This window comes from Rhipicephalus sanguineus, chromosome 1 (assembly GCF_013339695.2).
Source record: "Rhipicephalus sanguineus isolate Rsan-2018 chromosome 1, BIME_Rsan_1.4, whole genome shotgun sequence".
In the NCBI taxonomy this organism is placed as follows: domain Eukaryota; kingdom Metazoa; phylum Arthropoda; class Arachnida; order Ixodida; family Ixodidae; genus Rhipicephalus; species Rhipicephalus sanguineus.
Window position 1 is genome coordinate 320,806,576 of NC_051176.1, and position 15,562 is coordinate 320,822,137.

General features: G+C 46.6%; 1 protein-coding gene across 1 annotated transcript in view; it reads left to right on the top strand.

Moving 5' to 3' along the window:
- LOC119379489 (poly [ADP-ribose] polymerase tankyrase-2) overlaps nt 1-15,562 on the top strand; it is a 536,202-nt gene that overhangs the window by 149,282 nt on the left and 371,358 nt on the right. The window contains exon 7 of the mRNA XM_037648790.2: nt 4,368-4,489. Within this exon, the coding sequence (XP_037504718.1) occupies nt 4,368-4,489 (122 nt within the window). The remainder of the gene's footprint in view (nt 1-4,367; nt 4,490-15,562) is intronic.

Sequence of the window (15,562 nt, forward strand, 5' to 3'; positions counted from 1 at the left end):
GAAGAGGTTATTTGAGAACACTCAAGAGCATGACGCCCTTATTTTTGCATTATCGAGTGAAATATGGAGTGCTCCTGAGTTAATTTTTCTCCATGAGATTTGCAATGAATTGAAATATTTCTTGCTCTTCATAAAAAATAATTATTCAGGTGCTTGAATGTAAATGCAACTTGCTTCTCCAGTGTACTCAAAGATGTGAAATTAGCTGCTCCAGAGTGCTCCCAGATGCAAAATTACCCGCTCCAAAGTGCTTCAGGATGGAAATTTTGGCTGCGCCAAAGTGCTCCAAAATGAAAATTTTGCTACTCCAAAATTGCTCGAAATCAGAAGTCCTGGGTAGCATCACTGCATGCATGTCATGATTTTCATGTTACCGCCTGCCATTTATGTTCATTATACAGTCACGTCACACAGTACCAAATTTGGTGAATGTCATGCAAGCGAAATGGTCACTAGCACACCATGAGTGTAGCATGTAAGTCATGCTGCACGTGACATGTATGTCATGACTTGCATGGTACCACCTGTCATTTATGTTCGTCATACAGAAATGTCTTGCCAAACCAATTTCGATATATATATCCAACTATTGAAACCGCCGCGAGCACTTCAATACCATATTATGTAAATCATGCAGTACATGACATACATGTCATGATTTGCACGTTAGATACCTGTCACCTATGTTCGTCATACACTTTAGTCACGCCATAACAATTTTGGTATATATCAAGTTAATGAAATGGCTGCAAGATCACCAAGACTGTGGCACGTAAATCATGCCGTCCATGGCATATATGTCATGATTTTCATGTTATGCCCTGTAATTTACGTTCATACAGTCACGTTATGCCAGACTGATTTCGGTCTACATCCCATTAAATAAACGGCCAGGAGAGCACAAATTTGTAAGCGGATAGATAGATAGATAGATAGATAGATAGATAGATAGATAGATAGATAGATAGATAGATAGATAGATAGATAGATAGATAGATAGATAGATAGGTAGGTAGGCAGGCAGGCAGGCAGGCGGGGCGGGGCGGGGCGGGGCAGGGCAGGGCAGGGCAGGGCAGGGCAGGGCAGGGCAGGGCAGGGCAGGGCAGGCAGGCGCAATGTCGCAGAAGTTTGCTAAGAAATGCTTCGCATTTAATAGTAATAACCGAAGGCATTGGTTCTAAAATTTTCTGATCACGTGCGGCACGCTTAAGTTACTTTTGCCGCAGTACACTGTTGTCATGTGGAAAATCGCATTGAGATTGGCGAGGTGCTACGAGCTGTCAAGACACTCACTGTACAATTGCAAGTACCAGCATGATCGCTGACATTAACAGGTTTACTGGTAATCATTTGTTCATGACTTCGCTGTGGCTCTTAAGAAACAGTAAATTAATGCATATGCCAGTTTGCTTCTGTGCCCCCCCCCCCCTTCGTTTTATGAATCTCCCGTATTTTGAGTGCACCAGATTGGCAGATATGCGTTCTAGCGTCTCCTGTGCAGCAGTTGGCCCATCCTTTTCGGATGCCAGCATGCTGGACCCTCAAACAAGCATGTTTATGGCAGAGGCTCGCATGATTTTGTCAGCCGCTATGCACATCAAGGAATTGGATATACCTAAAATAGTTATATACTACTCAGGTTCTCTAAGTGTTGTTAATTCTTTAAAAATTTCTAGAATTCACAAAAATCCTGTGATTGTATCACTGTACTCTCTTTTGTATGCCATTTATGCGTCGAGCAACATGTCATAGTGTGCTAGGTGCCAGGGCACCGCGAGATAAGGCAACATGCTGGCTGATGAGCTAGCCATATCTGTTCATCCAAACGCTGCCAACGCATCCATGACTGTCTCTGTAATGGATCTCAAACCCTGCCTAAGAAAAAAAGCTCACGGCTTACTGGCAGTGCCTATGGAATGAAGAAATGCACGAACTGCATGTTATCAAGCTGTGTATTGGAAACTTGCCACTGGTAACAAAATCATGCCATACAGAAGTTGCCCTTTGCAGCCTTAGGATAGGACACACACACAGCGCACATGCATACCTTCTCTGTAGTGGTGATTCACTCACGTGTGATAGATGGGGTGAGCCATTTACTGTGCTACATATCCTTCTGCGGCGCAGTGAACTGGAAGCTCACCAGAAAAAGCATTTTATTTTGCCATCTCGGCAGCATCTTCCACTTCATCCTGCCATGTTCATAGACAAAGATTTTTTTTTAGTTATGAATCAGGGATGACATTTTTAAAAGATGTACATAGTTTCCACGTTATTCACCCAGGCAATCCTTAGCACGCCCTCTTAACAGAGCTTGCTGCTGTGGTTGTTGCATTAAGAGAGAGCACCTGCCTCTCGGCCCTTGGACTCAAGGGCATTGATGAGGTATTTTTGTTCTAATGCCACATTCCCATATTTTAGTATCATGATCACTTGTCATTCATTTTAATAACGCATAGTCTCGTAATTTTAATAATTATATGTTTTTACGTACCTTTAGTGCATAAAATTTTAGGCCCTTATACAGCTACTTAGTGCCGTCATTGGTCACATCCCATATTGTAACTTGGTGCTCTTCGGCCATCATTGGCTCTTGTGCCATAAAGCACCACATATCATCAATTTTCGCACGGTGCACCTACTGACATTGACACTAGCATGTCGTCAGGCTACAGTGTCAATTCCATTGTCTTGATGTGCCAGTATGGTTAGTTGCGATGATGTCAGGTACTCAAACATATAAAATGGTCACCTTTGTGTTGCCATCGGAGCAGAGCGCCCATAAAAACATCACAATATCATGTGCAAGCATGTGAGGAGAAGTCCATACCATGTCATGATGTCAGGGTACAGATATCTTGCGCAAGCATGTAACGAGAAGTTCATACCATGTCGGGATGTCCAGGTACAGTAGGAACCGAAACTATATTTTAAGAATATGTTCTAAACAATATTTCAGGGTGCACGAATGCTTACCAGTATATTTTCTAGGCTCTTAAGGGCTTGGCTTCTCATTTGATGCAAGAAAAAAAGAAAGTCAAAATTTTGGTGCTAGTACCCCCTTAACACTTTCCTGTTCGCGCCTATACCCATCGATAGCCCGCTGTTGATGGTTTTCAACTTCAAATTGTGGCTTGCTAGGAGCACTTACGCACAGCCAACATCATCCATCATATAAAACAGGAGCTATTTTTCTAGCTTCCCCTATTCGTGTATTTTTTCTGCAGCGGAGAGAGCTTTGAAGTGCCACTTAAGTCAAGAGGACCGAGCGCTCGTACCTTCAAAAATGGTGTCGACATCACGTGCCCGTGCCTCTCGGAAATGGCAAATTTCGGCGGATTCTGGCGAGTCTGAGTCAGAATTTTTTTTATGTTGGCAGCAGCGCAGACTCGGAAAATGATTTTGACTCATCGGCCTTCAGCACAGACAGCGAAAGTGCGTCAAACAGCCGTGCAACGTCAACAGGTATCCGCCGATAACTTTCGTTTTGATCTCTGAACCGAGTCGTCATTGCTGCACTCTGTTTGAAAGATATCTGGCGTGTTCTAAAAGTCGCAGTTCTTATCTGCGGGGTATCAACATAGTTTGGGTGGGACCACCTGCCGCTGGCTGCTGAACGTGTGGAGTTCAGCGTGAGAAAATGACCTGGAGTGGACCTCGGCATTACGCTCCGTAGTGCCGCGCGATGTTTCGTTGGAGCCGTCGATTTCTTCATGCTCTTCTTTACCTGCGAAATAATCGCCTAGATGGGCAGCACAACTAATAAATATGCATGAATGCATACTCTTGAGCAAAAAGTAAGACAGAAATTGAATGTTTTCTGCAAAACACGATGCACAAAGCTTTGCTTCACTGCATCACATAACTGCATTGTGTGGTGGCACGATAGCCACTAGGGCGAATGTTTTCTTTTGTATCTAAATAACGAGTAGAGATAGAATGCTTATATTTGCAGGGATAATGGATATGGAAATTATGGTTAAAATGTATATTTCAAAATTTCCTTGTGTTCAATTGGTGCAAAGCACCATTGATGTTTTTACAGTGTTCTCGTTTTTGTCAAACATTTTCTTATTGAAGTTTTTAAAAATTCTTTAAGAATGTTTGCTTAAATATAATACCATTAGAAAGCGCCTTCCTTGTTCTACAAGTTCATACCATGTATTATAGTATCAATAATATTCTGTGGCAGTAGAAAAATTGTTTACTAGAGTACCCAAAATTAGCCTATTTTCCCGCGGACAGGAAAGTGCTAACATATTTGAGGTTCATTATATTTCTGCCAATGCACTCTTTTCAACTGTTAGTCCAACCTGTGTGAGTTGTATTTTGTGTGGGCCCAAATGACATTGCTTTCCCTGGTGCAGATGAGTACAAAGGCCATGCACTACTGGATGCAGCTCGGCAGGCTGACCTAGCTCGCATCAAGAAGTACAGCACCCCGGATGTAGCCAACTTCAAGCATCCGTTCACAGGAGACACATCATTGGTAAGCTGCATAGTGTTCTTGCCACCATGCTAACTTCTCTGTCATGCTGACTGTGACAAACTGTACCAAATGTTCCTCACGGTGGCCAATTTGCTGGGCTAATAAAGATGGTTGTGTATGTGAATATATTGTGATAGAGGCGAGAGGTGTATGTAATGAATATTTGCAAGCACATTTCAGTAGCCGGATGCCCGAGGAGCCACATGTGCAAGTGTGTCACACGCACTTCTAGTCTTCATGACGTTGTAGAGCACTGCACTGATGCAAGATTTTATTGCTCCGTAACATTACTCTCCCTCTCTTGCGGTGGAAATGCCATCACGGTGCTTGCTATGGCAATGAGAAGCTAGCAGAGCATTATGGATTCAGTCTGGAAATGTGCACAACCTCTCTGCAGTGAGGAGGTCGAAGTGTCAACCAGTGGTGCAATCTTGGAATGAATGTCACAGGGTTAGTGCAATATTTTTTGGTGCCCGTTGTAATCGGAGACGAGTTTCTCTGATAAACCAATGAGGTGTCATGGTGACTAGAGGAGAACGAGAGAGCCTGGTGTCAGGTGGACGCTTCGACGCAGACTATCATAACTTTCTTGGTACTCTTGTGATAAGGAGAGTCGGTCATGGGCAAGCTGACAAGATAAATGGGCTTGAGCAATGGTATCGCTGGCGTATTAATTAGATGAGGGTGCAGAGCCGAAGGAAGGAGTGTGTCAACTGGTAACCCAGGATGGTGGCCAAATGGGTTAATAAGACGTCGAAAACCTGCGGTGTTATGGCATGAGGAATTGTATGCAAAGGTAACAAGTGGGACTGCACTGTCCCAGTAACGATGATCAGGAGAAACATACATCCACAGCATCTGAGTTAGTGTTAGGTTCATGCGCTCATTCAATTAGCTCGACTGTGGATAAACTTGGGTTCAGCTGAGCAGGCACAGAGGATGTCATCCACTACACGAGGCAGGCAATACCTCCCTCAGTCGGCAAGCATTTTCCGAGGGGCACCATGATGGAAAATGACATCATGTCATACAAAAGAAAGTTAGCAGTGTCAGTGGAGCAACTTCATGACAATGCCTGAATGATGGCAAAGCGTGTGACATAATCTGTTGCGACCACAATTAATTTATTTCCGAAGGTGGATGTAGGAAAAGGGCCCAGCACGTCAAGGCCAACACAGAATTGCTCTATAGATATATTGATGGGATATAAGTGGCTGGAAGGCAGTGCAGAGGGGTGCTTGTGGCTTTGGCGACGATCACAAGCAGCGATGTAGCGGACCACAGAACAATGCATGCCAGGCCAGAAAAACCGATGCTACACACAATCATACGTATGAGAGACTCCTACATGACTGGCTGTCAGTAAGCCGTGAAGTTGGTGCAGATCACTGAAGCTTAGATGGTGAAGAAGGACACGCAGAAGTTTTGGGCTGTCTTGGCCGAAGCTACGACGATACAGAATGTTGTCATGTAACTCGACAACATTTCAGTTATGTGACTCTAACAGAAGGGTCTGGTGATGAGAACTTTAGCCGGTCGATGATGGAACATAGCGTCTCGTCACTGTTTGGTCGCTGTTAGCCAAGGCCCGGATGGGCAGTACACAGGTGTCTGAGTCAAGGTTAGTGAGGTTGGGAATGTCACTTGGATGGCGTGACCAACAATCTGCGTCTTGGTGCAGTCATTCGGTCTTGTAACAAACAACAAACGAGTATTCCTGGAGGCTTAGTGTGCAGCGACTGAGATGTCCAGACGGGTCCATTAGTGAAGAGAGCCAGCAGATGGCGAGATGGTCGGTGGCCACAGAAAAAGTTTGGCTGTGTAGGTAGGGCCTGAATTTGGCTACGACTCGCACTAAAGCCAGGCATCCGTGCTCAGTGATGGAAAACGTCTATACCGAGGGCGAAAGAGGTACGATTGGTGGGTGCAATAACTTGATCTTTGCTCTCCTGTTGTTTGTGAAGGACAGCCGCAATTCCATGGCCACTGGTTTCGGTCCAAAGTTCTGTGGGTTATGAAGGGTTGAAATGGGCCAGTATTGGTACCGCAGTAAGCAGATGGATTAGGGCAAGAACAGTCTGCTTTCTCAAAGCATCACAGGAAGGGAACATCCTTTTTATTGCGATAGCAATTATATGGACAGTCTCGGCTGGAAAATGTCCGTCCCCGTCGCCGTCATTCACCGTATATGTATAAGTATGTATATATATAAAAAAGCCACAAAGAAAAATAATTCAGAAATTCTTTCCTACGCGCGGGATCGAACGGGCGACCTCTCGCTTTGCAGCCCACCGCGTTAGGCGTTAGGCCACGACAGCACCGTCTTTCAGCCTGCTAACGGCGAGCTATTTATATACACCATGTAATTCAGCATGCTTTCTTAGTGGCCACATAGATGGCGCGATGTGCGCGTGTGTGGCGTGCTTTAAAGATCGTCGCCCTGCTCCAGCGAACGCCGTTGCTCTTCGCTCTACGGGGCGTGGTCGCTTTCGTGCGCTTATCTCGAGGAAAGAAGGGGCGGCCGGTGGGGTGCTTCGCTTCGCTCGTTGCAGCGGCCGCGTTTGCGAAAGGATCGCGCTGTTCAAACAGAAATAAGTAACAACTGTGACAATTAGTTCGCGCTCGTTTTGTGTGTACCTGTTCGTTCGTTTCGTGCGTCCTGCTTTATGTTTGAGCAGTGCGCTTCAAGTGTCGAGCTTTGACGCATTAGTTCGCGCTCGTCCTGTGTGCGTTCTTTTCGTGCGTCCTTTGGGCTCGAGCGACACGCTGGCAATTTCGAGCTGCTTTCCGTTCTTCGTGTTACATTACATTTTATTGCTATCGCATTCATTGCTTCGCCGTTGCGGCGAAACTGTGACTTTTTTTTAAAAGAATCAGTAAGTGGTAGGTGTTACGAGTGTAGCCGAGCAGTGCCGAGAGGCGGGACTGACCCTACAGTCGCTGTCAACGGTTATGCCCAAGGAACTGACACCGACACGAACCTTTTGCACAACCGTACGCTCTGGATCGCACACGAACACTTATCCCGTGTTGTTTATTGTTCCACCATATCAGAGTGGCGTTACTGGCACCACGTTAGGGGTGCAAAACGAAATCGAAACTGTAACAGTAGGGTTGATGTCCGCGAATTTGCTGACAAAGCAGAGAAAATAGGAGCACAACTCTATGAAAGTTTGGACGTTCTTTGTTGAACATTGTACAGGAAATTGTCGCACTGCTCACACATCGTTGGGGTCTGTTTGAACACCAGCAGCACTCACAAGGTATAGTAATCTGACATCGTTCCAAAACAGCACTTGGCAGAATTCATCTGGAGATTGGCTCTATGAAAAACATCCAGATCAGCTGACAGATGTGTGGTCACTGTCAAATGTAAGTGAGTAGACGAGGGCATTGTCTAAGTAACATAGAGAGACACTTATATCCTCATACAGTCAAACACTGATATATCGAACTCAAAGGGGATCGCGAACTAGTTTGATATATGAAAAATTTGATATAAAAAAATACAGGTCCTGAGACCTTACCAGTGGCGGACGATCACCTACAATCGGCGCATTCAAGAACGACAACTAATTCCGCACACGCGATGCAACAGAATGTTTTATTTGCGTGAAAAAAAATTGCTTATCTTGTCCTGCTTCTTTGTCTTCAAAATGAAGTTGAAGACGCTGGCCTCAATCTTATCGAGGCTATCCAGGTGCGACAGCCCGGTTCCCTTCATGTCGCCGCATGTCGCTGCATGTCGTCACTCGTCGTTGCAGTCTTCACCGGTTTCCGCAAGTTCCGCCGTCACGAAGCCTGCCTTCCGGAAGCAGTTGGCCACAGTGTCTGTCTTCACATCTTGCCAGGCGCCCGTCATCATTTGAATGGCACCAAGCAGGTCAACCTTCAGCTCGGTGCCCATGCCATGCATAGAGTGCCTGTTCAAGAACCAGGCAGAGAGTGCCTGTTCTACTTTCCGGTGGGCAGGAGCGCGCACACGACAGGCTCTCGATGTTCACTGCTCGGCCGCCTTTGCCTTGATATCTGCCCTGTTCTTCAACAAGGTGCTCAGCGTGCTCTGTGGTATCCCGATGTCGTCCGCCACTGCCAAACTTTTTTCGCCCGCCTCAACACGCTGTATGGCTTTCAACTTCGTCGCAAAGTGAAGGTTCTTGCGCTTCTTGACGCTGGCCATTGCTACACGAGAAATCAAAAATTCAAGCAGTCCGCAGCGCCTTTGCACAGCACGCACAGCACGCACGCAAAAGACGAACGCGGTGGTATGTGACAACTACGGAAGTAGACTCCGCCAACAAAGCGCTCTCGATCTGTCGCGGTGGCGGCGATGGCTACCTGGGCGCCCGGGCTACCTGCGAGGGCAGCAGCGATGTACGAAAGGGGTGAGCTGTGGTTGGCTGAGCAAATACGAAAGGCACGGGCTGTGGTTGGCTGATCAAAACTCACAAAACACCAACAAAAAAAAAAAAAAGAAAGAAAAGGCGAAAGGAGGAAGCCGCCGGCTCCTTCATTCCTGTTCTAAAAAAAAAAAAAAAGAAAAGGTGAAAGGAGGAGGCCGCCGGCTACTTCGTTCCTGTTCTCTGAGCTGACGGTAACGCAGAGAAAACATCAGAAAGAGAGAAAGAAAAAAAAAGAAAAAAGAAAAGTCGTTCCGCAAGTTGGAGAATGTGCCCAACAGGAGTACAGTCCGAGCCCTCTCGCCCTCACGTTTTTAGAGTATATCGGGTGTCGGCGGAGGTGCGGTGCCGCGAAGGTCGCGGGGCGCAGCGAGTGCTGACGTGCGCCTTCGAGCTCGCGCGGTGTTCGATATATCCGATGGCGGGTAAAAATACCGTTTGATATAAACGTGCGAATTTCTATACTTTTACAGAGGATTTTCAAGGGGATAATTTACGAGTTTGATATAGCCGACAATTTGATATATATGTGGGTTCGATATATCTGTGTTTGACTGTAGTGTGGAGTCCACCATGTGTTCAAAAGTTGCCAGGGTATTCCAAAGTTTGAACGACATGACCGTGAACTTGTGTGGACCACCAAGTGTAATGAAAGCAGTTTGTCGCGGTCCATGGGGTCAATGCCATTAGCTGGACCGAAGTTAGATGGATGATGAGTATGGGGCCCCAGGAAGGCAACCAAGGGCGTCATCAAAATGAGGTACATAAACAATTCATCTGCGCTTCAGGTACATGAACGATTCATCTGCGCTATTTTTTCAACCGCTTTGGAATCTCTTCGTTGATGAGAGGATGGTGAAATCTAAAGGTCGGTCTGGTATTTGGCAGCACATGAGGGACAAAGTGGTCAAATGGGGGTACAAATTGTGATTTTTGGCAGATTCGGAAGCCGGGTGGACGGTTCATTTCAACTTATACCTAAAAAATCTGAATTACTAATTATTAGAAACAAATCTGCCAAAACTGGGACGGCGGGAGATGCGGTTACCCCCATACAGGTTATTATGGAGGATGGACCGGTCCCGCCAGTCTTCACGATACGAGTCCTAGGAATGCTGGTGCAGCACAATACGCACAATTCTGAAGCGATAACGAGGCTGCAAGCCACGGCCCGCCAGATATGCGGCCTGCTTAGGCGCGTAGCCACGCAACATCACGGAATGAAGGAGGGAGACCTATGCCGGCTGACTGAAGCCTTCCTGGTCAGCCGCATTGTATACTCCTTCCCATACTACCACCTACGCCTTTCGGATAAAGCAAAAATCAACAGCATAATACGTACTGCATATAAGGCGGCTCTAGGACTCCCTAAGTATGCCAGCACTGAACAAATGCTCAACTTGGGCATCTACAATACCCTTGAAGAGCTTATTGAGGCTCACAAAATAGCACAGCAGGCCCGTTTATCTCGCACGGAGGTGGGTAGGCAAATATTACACAATCTGGGGTTGAACCCCCTCATGGAATCAGCGGGAAGAATTCCATTGCGGCAGGCTATTAGGCGTCGTTTGGTAGTGAAGCCAATTCCAAAGAACACGTTAGCTGGTAGACATGAGGGAAGGCGGTCTGCCAGAGCTAGGGCCCTACAGGACAAGTATCACAACGACAAAACTGCAGTGTACGTAGATGCAGCAAAACAGAACGAACAGCTATACGTCGTGAGTGTAGTGACCGGAGAGGGGCGAATCCTAAACGCTGCTTCTGTTAAAGTCCCATCCGCTCTGGAGGTGGAAGAAACTGCCATCGCGCTGGCCATCACGAGCACTTCCGCTCGGACGGTCATAAGCGATTCTAAACGAGCAATAACGAATTTCGCTAAAGGCAGCCTAGCCGTCCCTGCGGCAAGGATCCTTAAAAAAGACCGGGGAGAAGCAACCGTCGCGCTTGTGTGGGTCCCTGCCCACTCGGGGAACCCGGGGAATGAGGAGGCGCATCGTGTATCCCGAGGTCTAACTAACCGGGAGGTGCGACCCTCGGACCCTGTTTTCCCGGGGGAGGCACTGATTTCTTATGACGTCACTAAGTACTACGCAAACGAACGGAGGCTTTACCCTCCGCCAGATGACGACCTCACGAGAGCGCAGGCCACAATCCTACGCCGCATACAAACGCACTCTTTCACCAGTCCTCATATACTGGCAATTATCACGAACGGAGAATTCGAACCAAACTGTCAAAATTGTACTCAAAATGCACTAGCTACCCAAGATCACATCTTGTGGGGATGCGGCAGTTTTCCCCCTCCAAAATCGCTCCTACCAGCTCTCTCAAAATTAACATGGGATGAACTTATCAGAACTCCCGACCGGGAGAAACAGCTGGCCATCGTTTCCTGGGCCGAAAGAGTCGCTTCCCGCGTGGAGCCACCCTGAGGCGTCAGTTGACTCTTAGTCAAATAAAGTTGATACCACCACCACCACATGGGAAGGTGCCTCAGGGTCCCCAGCACCAACCACATGAAATTGAAGAATACCAGAGCTGCAAACTATGCTACAAGTGTAGGATTCCAGGCCGCGGCTGGCCCGGAAACCCTCAGAGATGAGATCTAGAGCCAAGAGACAGGTCTTTACTGTGTGAGAGCTCGGCCGCGACTGATTGTCAGCGGCCGCTTGGCACGAGGCGCGAGCGCGTCGTCATTCCTCGTTTTCCTTTTCTACCGAGCGCTTCCACAGAAGAAAGGAAAGTTGAGCAGAAAACAAATGTTTTCTGCGAAGCATCTGCAACCAACTTTTGTTTCATCGTGTCGAGAAGCTGCTTCGCGCGGTTGCATGATAGGCACTTGTGCTTATATTTTTGTATTTATGTAAATAATTTTTGTACTGACATAGCTTATATTTGCAGTATTATTCTAAATTGTATTCAAAATGTATATTTCGATTATTTTTTTTTTTATGTTTACCTTGTGCGGAGTAGCATCGTCATTTTTATCCATTTTTTATTTGTTACGTTTTTTTTGTTTTCATAACTTTTTGATAATATTCGAAATAAATTTGTTATTTGAAAGTAATACTGTTGCAAATACCAATTCTTCCTCTATCATTTGGTTTCCTACACTTTAGCATCCATCAGTTTCTGTGGCAGGAAAAAATATTTCCTGGACTACCCAAAAACACCCCGGAATGCTGTTTTCGGGCTGAATTGGCATGGCACTGTCACGCTCTTCGACATGAAAGACGGCATGCCGAGCTTGATCGAGCTGGTCTAGGCTGTTAACTAGACAAGCTCGATCTATGCAGAGTGAGTTGCGTGGGATTGTCGGCAAGCTAGTCTTTAAAGTCAGGATATTTTCCTGTTTTTGGCCTTTTAAAACTTTTCCTGTTTAAGATGCAGCTGAAGATCTCCCTTTGTTTGTGGTCCCAGCAAAACCCCCATAGAAATAATGCAATACGATGCAATTTTACGATGACTGTGGTACTGTCTGAGAAAAAAATTACTTTTTTTTAATCGAATATGACACACACGAAATTTTTGCGCGTTTAAAATGAAAATGTGCCCAAGTGTAACCAGCTTTTTAATATAAGTGATGTGCCTTTATCTTGACGATTAGAAAAATAGAGAGAGTGAGACAGGTACAGTTTGCCTTCTTTGAATGGAAAATTTATTCTCCTGGCAGTTCATCCAGTTTTCTTGGCTTGAAGATCCCTTCTGGATATGCCTCGATCGCGTATCTGTTCCAGGGCCATTACCTAAACAAGCTCAATCTACGCAGAGCAAATTAATCTAGTTGACTAGCTCGTCTTTGAGGTCGGGATATTTTCTCATTTTCGGCCCGTGGAAACTTTTCCTGGTCAACATGCAGCTGAAGAGCTCCTCCTCCCTTTGTTTGCGCTACTCATGATCACAGGCCTTGAACATACAAAAAGGATGTGATGCTGCTATCTTCAGTGTGCAACATAACTTTTCTTTGACGTGAGCATTCATAATTAAGGCGGCACATCGCTAATCGCACATCCTTTGGAACAAATACAATGCACTCAAGTTCTGCATGAAAGCATCCTACGCAAACTCGCAACAAAACGTGCTCTGTCGCCATTTTGTGATGGCGATGGCACTGTATCTGACAGCTCTGATCGGAGACTGTTGTCAACATGGTTTCAGTTCTGCTTTTTGCGCAAGCAATTTTCGAACTTTTTTTTTTTTTTTTAAAGAAGGTGAGAATAAAAATTCGCTCAAATGTCCTTCAATTAAATGCTTCGCTGTTGTTTTTTAAAGAGTTGGTAGTCAGCGCTCGTGTCGTCCCTCTTTGCTTTCCATTCCTCGCTTTTAAATCTTTCCTTCAGCACTACCGTGCTTGCGCTGCAAATCCTTTCAATATGCATTTTAACCAACTAGCCCAAATAGCCGTTCTTCTTTTTTAAAGATCATTTAATGTTTAAAATAGCCTGTGTACTGTGTGATGTCAGTGCACGTTGAAGAACACCAGATGGTCGAAATTTTCGGAGCCCTCCACTACGGCATGCCTCATAATCATATCAGGGTTTTGACACGTAAAACCCCAACAATTATTCACACGAAGGTGTTTTATGCTGGGGTCCATCAAGATTTTCATGACGTATTTCCGTCACGGAAATACGTCACCAAAATGAACGCCATCAAATGGCAAAGAAAAAAAAAACTAAAAAAAAGTTCCGTTGACAGGAGTCCAACCCATGACCTCTCGGTCCGCGACGATGGCTGGCGGGCGTTTAACCCGCTGAGCTACTGCCAAACACATAACGGAGGCTACATGAACGCGCCTTTTATCTTTCACACTCTCCTCTCACTGTGCTCTTGGATGGACAATTGGATGCTATGAGCGTCCCCTTTATAGCGGTGCGGTGAGATATGTGCCACCAAGCTAAAAAAAATAAATAAAAACATGCCGTTGCTACGACCGTCCCATTCGACGCTTTTCCAATTGGTCTATTTCGTCAGTGCTTTAATGTTGTGTCGTGCGACCCCTGGTGCCATGCTGAGACACCAGTGCTGTTGTGCTTTCTATTCATGCTACTGGGGGGAGCTGGGTCTCTGCCATGCCTCTGTGCTACCACCAATCCGGCGTGGTCATGCCGGTCATGTGACCCGTGCCTCGCTGACCAATAGCCTTTCTTTTCTCTCCTTAAAACCGCCTGCAATAAACGCGGGAGAGCAGTCTCCCGTCAGTCTCGCCGAAGTTTGGTCTCAGCGTCGTCACTCCACGCGCCCTCCCGTCGTTCGGCCTCTCCGTCGGCCCGCCGCGTGTTACGCCGCGCTCCTGCCCTACACAACATTTAACACACCGCGAGGTGGTGATTTTAGCCCAAGCCTCACTAATAGCATCTATTCATATCGAAAAATAGCTCTCCGACGCTCGCCTGGCTGTCGCACCGCGTTCCCCGCTCGTCCTGTGAGAATTAACTGCCAGGCTAGAGGGAAGACACGACGTGCATAGCGTTTCTCTTTGCGTTTAACGACGCTTTGAAGGAGTGCATATCGAGTATCAGTGTTTAATATGTGCTTGTTCATGCTACGTACAGCCGCCCGCATCTGCATCAAGAGCGCGTGACCGCTGTTTGTCTCCGTCGGGAAAATAGTTGCTTCGTCGTAGAGCGCAGATATCATGCGTGCAACCTCGATTCCCCCGCAAGTAACAATGCTTTGAGACGTGATTGAGCTTTCGCCTTTTCCACCAACAGGCGGGCTTACAAGCTTGAAAGACTTTTTCAGGATAGTTGCCGTGGCTGTTCTCCCGACCGCGAACCGAAACTTCGTTTCACGCGTGATGCCCTCGATTTAGCTCGTGAGTGCGATCTCTTCTACGCCCGATCTCCGTGCTGTCTAGGTTAAGCTTCTCACGACGGCATGCCAAGTTGCAATGCGCACGCTAGGCCTAACAAGTGCTGGCTGCCATGTCGGCGGCCGCGGACTACAGAAGTTGCGGCTTGGTGCCGAGTCAATGAAAAATTTTGCAGTTGTTGCATTTAGAGGGGGTGACTTACATCTTTAAGAAAACGCGGGCGTGCGTGTGAAACACTCAAGTGGTGGTGTGAAACACTCAAGAGACGTAATAAAATGCTGCTTGTTCGTTTCTGTCTGATTCATGGAAAAAAGAACCTCTTTGGCATTGCCATGGAGAACGGCGCACGCGGTTCAAATGTTCCGTTTTCGCCGAACTGCGCTTCGCTCACGCGGTCGCGTCTCAATGGTAGTTTCGGTATCGCGTACTGCCGCGTGTGTTTTGCGCGCTCGTGAAAGTCGCTCTAACAGAAAGTTCGACAAAATGCCGCATGCATGTGATGTTGCCGAATGCCCGAATGGCGCACGCCGCCAGTGCACGGTGCCGCGCAGTAAAGGCGGGCAACGTTGGGCACGGTAGCAGAGACGTGAGAAACACCGCTTTCAGGCGGGTGATTTGAAGTGTGCTAACGTGATGCGGACCACTAAAACTTGATTTTATTTCAAAATAAGCACTTCCTTGGCACAAAAGTAGCACTACGGTGTTTCTGGACCATTATTTCAACAATCAGCGTCGACTTAATATTTGCCTTTAGTGTCCCTTTAAAGGGGTACTGACACCTTTTTTCAAAGGCGAGTTTACTCCGCCATACAAATCTCCTGTATGCAGAGACAGCTCTGAGCAAATGTGAAGCTCAGC